Below are 12539 nucleotides of genomic sequence, written 5' to 3'. Positions count from 1 at the left end.
GACATTCAGCTTTTGTAATAGCAATTGGGGTTCTTAAAGACGGTGCAAATACTGTAAAAAATTTGCTTCTTATGACATCTAGTTGCAAGATTTTTTCAATGTCTGTTGCACTTTGGTTTTCTTGTTTTGAAGTCAAATAACAAGTGAACAGGGATAAACTGCCTTTGTTTTTAGCAGAATTGAAATAATTTCATTACAAAATATTGTGGAACAGAGCTTCATCTCTAGGTATTTGAAGGTCTGTTTTCAGCAGGAGAGAATTACCAGTTTTTAGCAGTTGGATGCAGTTATGTTTGTATTTCTGGAGGTTTGTTCAAACTCATTTTGGATTCCTTCATAGGAAATTAATGCAAATACTTGGGACCTTACCAGAAACATGACAGATTTTTATTGTTTCATTATGGAGGTGAGTAGGAGAAGCAGTGCCCTGTGAGTACAGAGACTGGCATAATGTAGCTCCCTAATGGAGCCGACAGAGTGGATGCAGCAGTAGACTTTCTATCCAATCTGTCAATATTCAGGAAGGCACCATGGGCTCAGTGACCTTGGGAGCATTACATGACTCATTTGATTTACAAGAATAAACTGTCCTGAATCTTCGATCTGGTGTGTCAGACAAATGAGGATTTCTAGCAGGATCTGTCTCCTGGTATTGAGTGAACATTGAATGTTCTTCAGTAAACAGCAGGGCTGGGTGTACTTTAGCTGCAGAAAACAATGGCACTGTAGGATGGAGGTAATACTGAAAAAGGCATAATTAAAAAGACTGAATAAGGATCCCTCTTAAGGATATACCTCACTATTATGTGGTATTTATCTAAAACTCTTCTTGGGTATTAGGATGGTGACCTTCAAGTATCAGAAATTGGGACTCTGTATGATTTAATCTGCTATTACATAAACTATTATGCAAATCTTACAGCTGAAGCATTTTTAAGTTCTGTGGACATGCTAGAGACATTCAGGGTTTTTCCTAATTCCATACTTGCTAGATTTAGGTTTCCCATCTTTGTTAAGGTTCAGTTCTACAGTGATGTACTTCTTAATTACACTGACTTCCTCAGTGTAAATTTTCTCATAATTTCTTTTCTTAGAATAAGGCAAGATGCTACTGCTTCTCTCATCCTGCTATGGAAGGTCACAAGCACTGGATTTAAACAGTGTTCACTCATTGATGGCAGAAGTGTCACTCTTCTCCAGGCACTGGGTGGGCTTGTCCTTTCTGAAGAAATGCTTGCATTAGGCAACAACTACTTTATTGGTGAGTAACGTGCTGACTTTCTGTCCATCACCTCTAGGTGACAGCTGATGGTTTGCTCAGCATTTAGGGGAACAAAGGACTAATTCCTTTAAGTGCTGAAAGATCCTAATGGGATATTGGGACCATGTTTCAGACATTGGTTCATTCAAACCAGACAAGAGCTACTCTAAATTCTTACACAGTGGGCACCACTCACTTTAAAATCTACACAGTCATTTTTGTCTGATACCTTGAGATGATGCAAGTTATTTTATATGTTCAAATTTAATAAGCTTTTGGCAAATGCTGAAGTATATAATTGAATGCTTGAGGTGTTTCTTTGTCAGGGATTGTGTCATGGGATGCTTTGTGAAGAAGCTTAAGCCTGTAGACAGGAAAATTGAAAAAATACATTACAAGATCAGATTTCTTATTATATTTTAACAGTGTTTAATTGCACAGCTTTTTTATCTTCTAGTGTTGTCTCTGTGACTATGGAGCCTTAGAAATACATTATTTGTTTCACTCAGCAATTAAATGTTAAGCATCTTTGTGGAAGGAGTATAATGAAAATAGCCTGATACATTATTTTTAAGGGTATGGGAAATAACACAGATTTAAAGCTATATTTTTGCATAGACACAATAGACTTAATTAAATTGAGATTTCTGGGCAGATGTTTTATTATACCAATGACATGAAACCAAAATCATTGTAATAAAAGTACTTATTGTTATCTGCTTGAAAGCATGCATATTTTTAAAGGAACTATAAGCTGCTACAATTGTTATTTGAAAACTTACCATGCTAATAAATGTAAAATTAAAAACATTCTGATGTAGAAACATGGGGAAAAATTCCAAGTGCGTAGCCAATACAGAAAATCCCTAAATACAGAAGTAGTACCTTGTTCTCTCCTTTTTCAGCTATCACTTTCCAAAGATACTGCATGAAGGTTGTTAGTAGAATAATTTATTTCTTATCATCAGTGGTTTCCATTAGTGATGTTTATTTCCTTCAAATAATTTTCCACTTTCTTTTAATATTATTATTCTTTATAAGAGACTTAGTTTTAGGCTTTTCCCCCCCGCTTTTAATCTTATTTTACATTTAATTTATCAGAGTTAAAGCCTTCCTCTCATGTCTCTGGAATAAATTTTTGAATTTGCTTTTTGGTAGTTAATGTATGATAAAAGTATCCTGAAGACAGGATAATTGGTAGCTTTTATGCAGTGGTGAATATGCCTAAAGGCACAGTTTGGTCTGAGCTCCTAAGCAGAGGGCCCAGCTTGCTCGATGAAAGCTCCACTTGGCTGTACAAGCCATAAAGCATAGGTTATTGATTTAGATAACTAAAATATGTATTGTGTTACTCTTTCATAGCTTTTCTTGTCCTCTCATTTCTATAGCTCAATTTCTGTCACTGGGATTCTTTGAATTTTTTATTGTGTGCTGGATGATGTCAGGTGAGAGTGTACCTTTTCCTAGATGAATATAACACGAGGTTGAATTCACAGAAATGGCTTATTTCGTGCAGTACAAGTATTCTGAGACCTCTTGCTTTACTTCCATGTGGTTTTCAATACTTTCTTTGGTTTTTCATTTCCTGATAGTGAAGTTCTTTGTAAAATTTTCCAGCTGCTGAAACTAAGGCATAAATTTTTTAGTTTAAGAAAGAGCCTTTGAATTTCCTTCTCAGTTGTATGGAAATATTCTGCTTACTTCCCGTCATCAGTTTTTGTCCAATGAAGTGGAGGTCTGGGGTGATTTACTTAAAAAGTAACTAAATTGTTTGGTGTGAAAATGAATTTTATATTCACTCAACTGAAATCCATAATTCTGCCAAGACTTATAGAAAAATAATTTGATCTTTACTTCAGATTTGATCCAGATGCGTGGAAGAGGTCTGTCAATTTGATGTGCCTTGCGAGTTTTTAATCATTTAGCTTTCAATAAGTCACTTGAATACAGTTTTTCTTATAGACAAATTTCCATGTTTCTTGATAGACATGAAAAACTTATTCAAAGGTACAAAAAGTTAAAGTGGGTGATTTTATATTGAAAAACCAATAATGTTGCCAGTGCTTTTGTTGATGTTATTTAAGCTAGAATAATATGAGGAGGCCACAAGATGGTGTAGGTTTCTGTAAGCAGTCACACAGTAAAGCTGTAGACCATGTCAGTTGATACATTTCTATAATTTCCTCCTCCTTCCCCAACTCTTTTTCTGTTTATTCTAGTGTAATTTTAAAGGATTCTTCTCTTAATTGGTTAATTTTGTGTGAGGGCACTTTTTTAGTCTTGTAAAAAATTTCTGAGTAGATCTGTAAAAGAAAAATGAGGAAGATATGAATGAGTTTTTTGGTTTGACTTTTTCAGTGCGTATGTCTCTTTTTGATCTACATCCTTTTTGAGTCATTTCTCACTGTGTTCCTTCCAAGTTTTGTTACTCAGCAAGGTACTTTAATTGCCTCTTGCAATTCTTTCTGAATAAGCTATTTATATCAAAGATAAAACATTTAGGGAAATATTATTTGTTTTGTGTTACCTTGCGGTGACACAAGTTTAAAGTTGTTTGTACAAGATTGAAAAGACTCAGAAGTCAGCAGTAATGTGCTGATTTGCTGATCATGTGGTTCAGGGCACAGTGTCTAGAGGTTGGGAAGAATGCTGTTTTTGAGATCTAAAAATAGACCCTGTCAGCACAGAGCTGTTCACCCCAGAGACAGTACCTGCACTGTGTGAGAATGAAGGGGAGAGCACAGCACAGCTCACCCAAAAAGAGCACTCTGTGTTCTCTGATGGGCTTTATAAAATGGCTGCTGCATCTGCAAACAGCCTCTCGCAGGGCAGGAGAGAGAGATGGTGCTGTGATTATGCAGCAGGATTATGTGGATTAATTACAGCATTGACCTGGCTGTGGCCAGCAGCAGGCTGCCTTGCACATTCTGTAACACATTCCTTCCATGTTTTGCTCAGGGGATTTTTAACGAGTTTCTCTAAGATTTGCTACTACACACATGCCAGTCTTCTAAAATAATTTTTTATGTTTTATTAGAGAGTGTACCTATTAGCCAGTGGGGAAGAAAGCCCAGTATGGCTCAGGCCTTGAAGTGAGCAGGTGAGTTGCGGGGGTAGGAGTAGGATGGAGCACACGGCCCAAGCCGAGGCGCTGGTGGCTGTCAGTGCCCGGTGACTCCAGACAGAGGTGGTGATGAGGTGGTTGGTCTGTGGGACAGGCCAGGTGAGCTGTTCCTGTCTGCTCACGGTTTGCAGCAGCAATGTTTCTTTTCAAACCAAGATTTGCAAAAAAGGGTGTTTAATCAAGAGCATTTCTGAACAGGAAATGCTTTTAGTGTCTGTTCTGTGGAGTGCTATGGGTGGGCATCAAGATTGGCCAAAGAGATAGTGAAAAAGAGAAGCAGGAGGAATTTAATAGTGTCTTTGAAGAAGAGATGGAAATTAAGGGTTCAACATTAAAAACATTATTAGACTTATAGATTCGTACTCTTTGTCCCAGTGTTCTTTGAAGTTAATGAGTGATTCCTGCATAAACTATTTATGATATTTATAAAATGTCTCATCAGTATTTGTTTTATTTCTGGATCTTCATATATTCATGCTAGCAGTAATGGTACTAGAATGTTTGAAAATGAGTTAACTGCAAAACTTCACATTGTTAGAGTCATACACCTATTCTTCATTGCAATATATCTTGAAAAATTGAAATCAGATGAAATACATTTTACAAGTCTGAAAAAGTGAGATAAGAGGTCCCTGATGCACCATCAGTTGGTGGAGGAGTCTTTCAGAAGTTCTCATGAATGCTAATAAGTTACAGCTAAGGATCTCTGGGGTGAGTTGAAATTGCTGCTTATTATATGTTTTGGGAGGAATCTAATCTACTCAGCACTGTGCAGTTCTCTCTTTCAGGGAATAATACACTGGATTTTGGAACATGTATATATTTTTCTATACTAGATTGTTGCAAATGCAGAAGATTTACTGAATTGATTAAATAATAGCTGTCTTGAGAAAAAATTATGCATTAACATTTTTCTTTAAAAAATAAAAAAGGGCTTTGAAGGACATTCTTAGCTTGTATGGCATCTCCCACAAAAATCCTTTATGATTTGTTGCATGCATCTCTTTTATCCAAGCATGCTATCACGTGGTGACTGAGAACTGGAACATTAATTTTGAGAACATAGGTTGCCGTCAAAATACTGTAAAAACCAAATCCAATGTAGACTAAAAGCATTAAAGCATTTCCTTTTTTTTAATGCTCACATTTTGGAAGTTTTACAGTGATTGTACACCATCTGCTTCTTCATGAGTCAGTTAATTTACCCTGGTGCTAAATGAATATACCTGTTTACTAAGGCAGCAGCTCTGCCCTTCAGGTGTATCCAAGGTACACCTGTGGCTGGCAGACTTGCAGTCAGGCAGGTCTAATTTCAGACAGTTTCCAGTCTGCTTGGAAAACTGGTATATATCCACCTGTGTGGCTGTACAGATAGCAGAACATATTTAACAGTCCAGTTAACAGCTAGGACACAAAACAACCAGAGCTGCTCTTTAATGAATTTGGAGATTGAGTAATAATTCATTGAATCGCAGAATATGCTGAGTTGGAAGGGACTGACCAGGATCATCCAACTCGTGGCCCTGCACAAGGCGCCCAAAGAATCCCACCCTGTGCCTGAAAGCATTGTCCCAACACTTCTTGAACTTTGTCAGCCTTGGTGCTGTGACCACTGCCCTGGGGAGCCTGTTCTGTGCCCAACACCTTCTGGATAATACGTATTTTCCTAATATCTGACCTAAGCCTCCCCTGACAGCTTCATACCATTTTCCTTTTCATACCAATACAAAACTGCATATTATTTGATTATTGTATGTTTATGACTTAGTTTTAAGAAGTGTTTATCTGGAGGTTTTGGGCATAATGAAGAAGGTGGAGCTGGCACTGCTGACTCTGTGCATGCAACCTATTTTCTTTCTTTCTCCTAACAACATTAAAAAATGAAATTATGTTTTCAGGTCATTATAATGGCTGTTAGGATATTGTCTCTGTTGAAAAAATATCATCTTCTTATCAGCTTTCATGATAAAATGTTGGTAAAATTGATCTTCTGCCTCAGTGTGCCCAGAGCTGAAGCAGTAATGATGGGAGCTTCTTCAGAAAAAGAGTAAAACAAACAGCTGGGCATTAGTATTTTGCTTCCATTTTCCCATAGGTAATATGATAGAAAATTTGTATATAATTGTACAAATGATGCTTGTAAGTAGCTTGAAACGACTTGCTTTTAGACTTTGTGCTTTATTTAGCACTTCCACGTGCTGCTTAAGCAGCTGCTTAAAACACAGCTTCTATGAGATATTGCTACATTTGCTTTTTAGCTTATTGTCGGCTTATAAAATCAAAGGAAGACATTTATAAGCAAAATTGCTATTTCTCAGATAAGCCCTTGCACATAATAAGGTAGAAAGTTTAACATTTAATATGAATTAATATTTTTATCTGAACAGAAAGTAAGTCCTCCGGCACAGCCTTTAAATTATAATGTTTATTTTCATCACAGCAAACAGAAACTGATGTAGACTTGTCAGTTGACATTGCTTGGCGTGTCATCTGGTGTTCTCCAAGATGCCCAGCCTTTTAGATCAATACAATATAATTAGCTGCTTTAAACTATAATTATCAAGAATTTAAAAAATATTTCCTTAAATAAAATTGGTCGCTGTACAAACTCACTTGAAAATAGGTGCTCTAGCATCTTTGTGATGAGATGAGGAGTACTGATGCCATTCAAATGCCAACACCTCTAAGGCAGCTTGCTTGAATTCTACTAAACTTTTTGATGTTTGGCTTAAAAAGGAAAGTTAATGCTTGGCTTCTGATGCACAAAATATCTGCTGCTTTTTAATAAATGTGGGAGCCATATGGTTCTATGTCAGGAAGGATAATATTTTTCAATCCAAAATGCTATCCTGCCTTTCAAATGCAACAAAGTATTTTCTATTCTAACCTGAGCAGTTATTCTAACCCTGAGCAGTTATTTGGTCTTCTGTTGTTCTTTGATTATTCAACGAGTTTCCCTGCAAGACCTTAACATGCATTAAGGAGTAGTCACCACCAATATTTGTGCAGTTATATTGAACAGGCAAAATGAAACAGTATAAAAATAGTATGTGAAATAAAAATAATAGAGAGAGATATTTTGAAACAAGTTGGTCTTTTCTAACTTTTGTCTGAAAATAAGATTTTAGATTAGGAGGCAAATTGTAGCTGGGGTTTTGAGATGTGGTTATTGTTGTTACAGGCCTCTAAAACATGCACACATTTCTGTCTAAAGAAAGCAGTTTACTGCATCTTGAAATTGTTTTCACTTAAGCAAAAAATTAAATAGGACAATTTTATTTCATAATAGGAGATGTGTGAATTGAATTCACTGAAAGCCACGTAATCAAGTTACTCTAGCTTTAACAAGTGGCCATGTCTCAGCTGAGCATCTGTGTGAGCTCCCAGTCCAGGGCATATTGCAGTGATTTGACTTAACCCTCTTTCACTCTGGACCTCATTAAATCTCCGTGCCCTGCCCATGCTGTGGGGATGTGCAGAGCCCCTGTCTGTGTATGTGGCTGCTCTGCTCCTTTGTGCAAGGCGGCCTCGCTGGGGGAGTTGCTGATGACTGCTCCAGTGAGTGGGGTTCTCAATTTTAAGTGTGTAATTTGCCTGGAAGGGCCCTATTGTCTGCAGATTTGAGCATTGTGCTCAACAGAACATTTCCCTGGGGTTTTGGGCACAAGAGCTAACCTTGCAGAAAATGGCCTTTTGGTTAGCAATAGCAGCAGCAGCAAAGTGTGAACTGCAAGAAAAGCGTAGTGAAGTGTTAATTTCAATGATTTATTTTAAAAGATGGCCTTTCAGCATTCAGCTGAAATCCAAAACATTCTGAAGAATGCTGTTGGCCTATATAAGAAAGAATATCTTTATAAGTATGGTAAAATAAATATCCTGTCCTTTGTGATCAAGTTGCATGTACCTCATCTCACATATAAGTAGATGTAAACATCAGACTAGTTACTATTTTCATACATTGTATTATGTTTTAAGCTAGCATTTAAACAAGTTTAGAGTAATCTTTATTGAATTAGTAAATTATTAAAAATTAATTTCTATTAACTTCTATTTCTAGCAAGTAATAATGGGAAATTATTTTTCTAGTGTGTCATCTAGTGTGTCTAGAGGTTCATCTACTCAAATTTGTAATGTTTGCTGAAATACCTTTTGTTTGTTTCTCTAATTTTAAGATTCCTTTTTCTTCAAATATGACTTCTGTGACCAATTTGCAATCAAGATCAATGCATTTATTTTAAGTTGATCACATGGTTGTTTGCATGATAAGATCTTGGACATACTGCTTAACCTGATGCATGGAATATGGATACCAGTGCATAACTGGTACATTGTCTCACCAGTGTGAGACACGTTTTAATAATGCCTGTAAAATGTATTGAGATCTTCAGCTGGTAGTGTAACATGCTGTAATGTGTATTTAAAAGTAGGGTAGCCACTAATAGGGCCTTTCAGTTGAACCAGTCCCTAGAGATATATCCTGGCCAACCTTGTCATCCCATCTTCTGCAGCTCCCCTTAGTGCAGTCCCAGCTGTGCCACTTGTATTCCACCACACTTAACTGCATTTGCCAAGCGAGGAATCAGAGTTTCTAGTGGTCTACATTTGGGCCCAAAATAGTTCTGTGCCAGCTTGGCAACTTGGCTGAAATGCTGACAAATAAAGATACACTGGGAAATTGTGATACAGGAAATCTTTTAGAAGGATAGTCATGTCACCCTTTGCTGGGCTTTCACCATTACTGTGAAAGCAGAGTCCTTGAAGCTGGGGGAGAAGGTCACAATAAACTACTGCCACAGCTCCTTAATAAACTGAATGCAAGTGGCCTTGTAAGAGGAAGTGCACTCCTGCTAGCTGACTCTTTCATAATTCTGTCATGGGGTTTGGTCCAGGTAAGTTATTAAGTTGGACAATTGTTTAAGTAACAGTGAAATTCAGAAATTGACATTTGTTATGGAGGAAATGTGGTGGAACATGGGACTTTGCTATGCTAAGTGAATTAAACTATTTTGCTCAGTTCATAAATATATTTTTACTACCAGTCCTGCAAAATTGAGCTCCAGCTTGAAAGGCAGGCTGTGTGCTGTTTGTTCTCAAAGTTTTGGTAATAATTTTCTGACACCCAAATTTTGCTTTCTCTTACACCAGTATAACACTATCATTGTCAATCTGCCTCTGGTAGAACTGTAGGATTGTTACCGAGGATGTAACTTGAACAGCAGCACTGTTACCTTTTAGTGGTTATACTTGAGATGAGAGTGTTTGATTGCAGGAGCCCAGGCTGTTTTTATTGTTGGTAGCAAAGGAAGAAAGCAGATCCATCTAAAACTGACTGTGGCTATGAATGCAACTTGGAGAAGACAATGAATGTGATGAGGTGGTTTTCAGTCACCTCCCAGGAAAAATTCTTTAAATTACTGTTTCACATGAGCTTGTAAAAAATATTTGAAACAATTCTTGAACTGATTCTCATTAGAATCTATATATACTTTCAAAAGCAGTATCTGATCAAGGCTTCTGTGAATAAAGCACAGTAAACATGCTGATCTATATAGAATTTGGGAGAGTTGTGCCACCTATAAATAGTGCTATTTGTGGACAAAATAGCAATTTTTCTATTGCAGCTGTATTTTTGTATCCCCAGATGCTGTGTTGCCTAGCAGCATCGTTAGAGAGTGATCTCAGATGTTCTGTACGGTGCTGATGGCACTGATGTACTGCATCAAAGATTGCAAATGGCATTGATTACCTGTTCCTCACTTCTCATTTTCTTATGTATGATAATCATCCTGAGGCAAACTAGGAAAGGATTCCTGACCCATTTTTCCTATTCTGTAGCACAGTATTGGTGTCAGGGTGGTCCTGAGGGGATTGGTAGGCCTTAATGACCCTGAGTATCAGTGTCATGGAGAGGGGGGGTAAATGTTTGTCCATTTGTAAATCAAAAGCAGGCCTCTACTACTTTAACATGTCAAGGTAAATTGGCAGAATTGAGTGCATCATGAGAATGAATATCTGGTCATGCTTTTTCATTTGTTAGGTCTCTAGAATGAGTTGGACATGGCCTGTATGAACAAGAGAAGGATTGAGCTTGCTTAGATTTGATAGATGGAAAACTATTTGAGATTGTGATATACAGTGCCATAAGAGGGAAATCGGTTCATATAGTTAAAGTAAATATCCAACTTCATGCTTAGATCCAAGAAGGCACTCTGAAGCATGGTGGGTGATTAGTACAGACCTCTGTTTTCATAGTAATTTTCATGGTATTGAATGTTAGCTATATCACATGACATGGACGTGAAATAGTCTTTGAATAAAATTTGGACAGCAAACATTTTAGGAGGAAGAACTAGAATTCATTCCTTTTTTTTTCCTAGTGGGTACTGTAATAAAAATAGAGTTCTCTTTCTTTCCTAGCTTCCTTTTTTCAAGTATTCTTATGTCTGCAAAGTTCAATGGCCATTAAAAAGAGGTTGAGCATATTGACCACTCTTGTTTAGCTTGCTGGATAATGTGTTCTTTTGTGGGGGAGAGATGTCTTCAAACAGAAAATTCCTCTGGACTCTTTTACACTTTAGGTTATTTCTATGACTTTCCATCATCTGTGGATGAACTATCAGATATACTTAGGTAGCTTCTCTCCTGGACCAGTAAGGTTTATAAAGGATGCTCATTCTGCTCTGAAACAGCAGTGTTTTCTTTAGAAGCTGAAATCTGATCTGGAAGCATCACAGCTTGGCTATGTTACTGCATGACAAGAACTGAAGATATGGTACAGGCACACCAAGTACTGCTGCTTTGATCCTGAAGGACTGATATGATCTGTTTTTCTTCCATTTAACAATATCTCAGTTTCCCATTTTCCAAATAATGAATAGCTGACTGTACTCTACATGGGAATGGGGTGGAGAATCTACATCACCTTATTCTGGGGCCCTTTTTAGTTTTCCTACCATCTTGACTTACCAATGCCCTTGGTGCAAGGGCTGCTTGCTGTGCAGGGGAGCTGTAGGCACTTAGTGTCTTTGAGAACTTCATTGCTTTGCAAAATGTTGAAGTTGGCTACTGACCCCAAAAGCTTTTGGTGTGGGAAAGTGTTGAGAGAGAAAAAGAGAACAGATGGAAACTGATAGACATCCCACTGCTGTCTCATTTCCTTGGGAAACCAGGCTAAAAATAAGTTGAAAACTTGAGGACTGATATTTTGTTGTGAGTGCCCAAACCTGCCTTGGCAGTAATTCTCACTCATCCAAGAAACCTTTAGGTGAACTCAAAGACCTACTCTTCTGTGAACTGGAACTAAAAGGATAATCTACTGTTTCAACCAAAGGTGGATGTCTTTGGAATGCATGTATTCACTGTGTAGAATACAGAGATACATTTGAGCCAAATGCAAAAGGCGTTGGTGTGTGTCAGAGCATGTGGGGTGCATAGCAAGAGTTAGTGAATGATTTCTAGTGAAGTGTTTTGCCTTTTGCTAACATTATATGCAATATGATAACCTTCTTGGTGGTCTGTTAGCTTCAGTCTTCCCTGTTTTGACTGTCCACTGTGGACCAGCTCACTGAGCTCAAACTGCTGTGTTTAGAAGGAAGGTATTGCTCAGAGATGGGGCTTGTGGGGGAAGCAAATCAGTTTGTCTAGTCTAGAAAGCATACACTCAATTAGTGTTTGAGTGCTGGTAATCTGAATGGCATGATAGGATCTTCTGAAAGTATCTGGACATAATGATGACACCTGTCCTCTTTTAGTTTAACTTTATTCCTTTTTTTTCATTCTTAACTTTCTTGATGTGAGTGAAACAGGAACACCCATACCTTGTGCTCCTAGACATATGTGTGTGGAACTGCCAGGGAGGAAGGAGCTGTAGTGTATTTTACCATGCTTCCTGCCAAGGAAATTGTCCAGGCATTTCCCAGACTATCAAATGTGTGTGCAAAAAGCTTGAAAATGCCTCCTCTGCAATTCATGACTACTCACATCACATTATGATTTATTTGGCTTGAGAATTGTTTCCGTTATATTACTGTAAATAACTCAACCCTGAATTCTGCAACTAAAAATGCTTTGATGCCGTTATGTTTTAACTGGCTTTAGAAAATCAGCAAGGTTGAACTGAACAAAATTACCTTTTGGTATAAACTGCTGTAATAT

General features: G+C 37.5%; 1 protein-coding gene across 2 annotated transcripts in view; it reads left to right on the top strand.

Moving 5' to 3' along the window:
* Nucleotides 1-12539, top strand: part of DNER (delta/notch like EGF repeat containing) — a 106470-nt gene that overhangs the window by 56930 nt on the left and 37001 nt on the right. For both annotated transcript variants that reach the window (XM_064721068.1, XM_064721067.1), the window contains exon 4: nucleotides 1095-1261. In XM_064721068.1, coding sequence (XP_064577138.1) covers nucleotides 1095-1261 — 167 coding nt within the window. The remainder of the gene's footprint in view (nucleotides 1-1094; nucleotides 1262-12539) is intronic.

This window comes from Zonotrichia leucophrys, chromosome 9, assembly GCF_028769735.1.
Source record: "Zonotrichia leucophrys gambelii isolate GWCS_2022_RI chromosome 9, RI_Zleu_2.0, whole genome shotgun sequence".
NCBI classification, from domain to species: domain Eukaryota; kingdom Metazoa; phylum Chordata; class Aves; order Passeriformes; family Passerellidae; genus Zonotrichia; species Zonotrichia leucophrys.
This window is presented reverse-complemented; position numbering and strand designations above follow the sequence as displayed.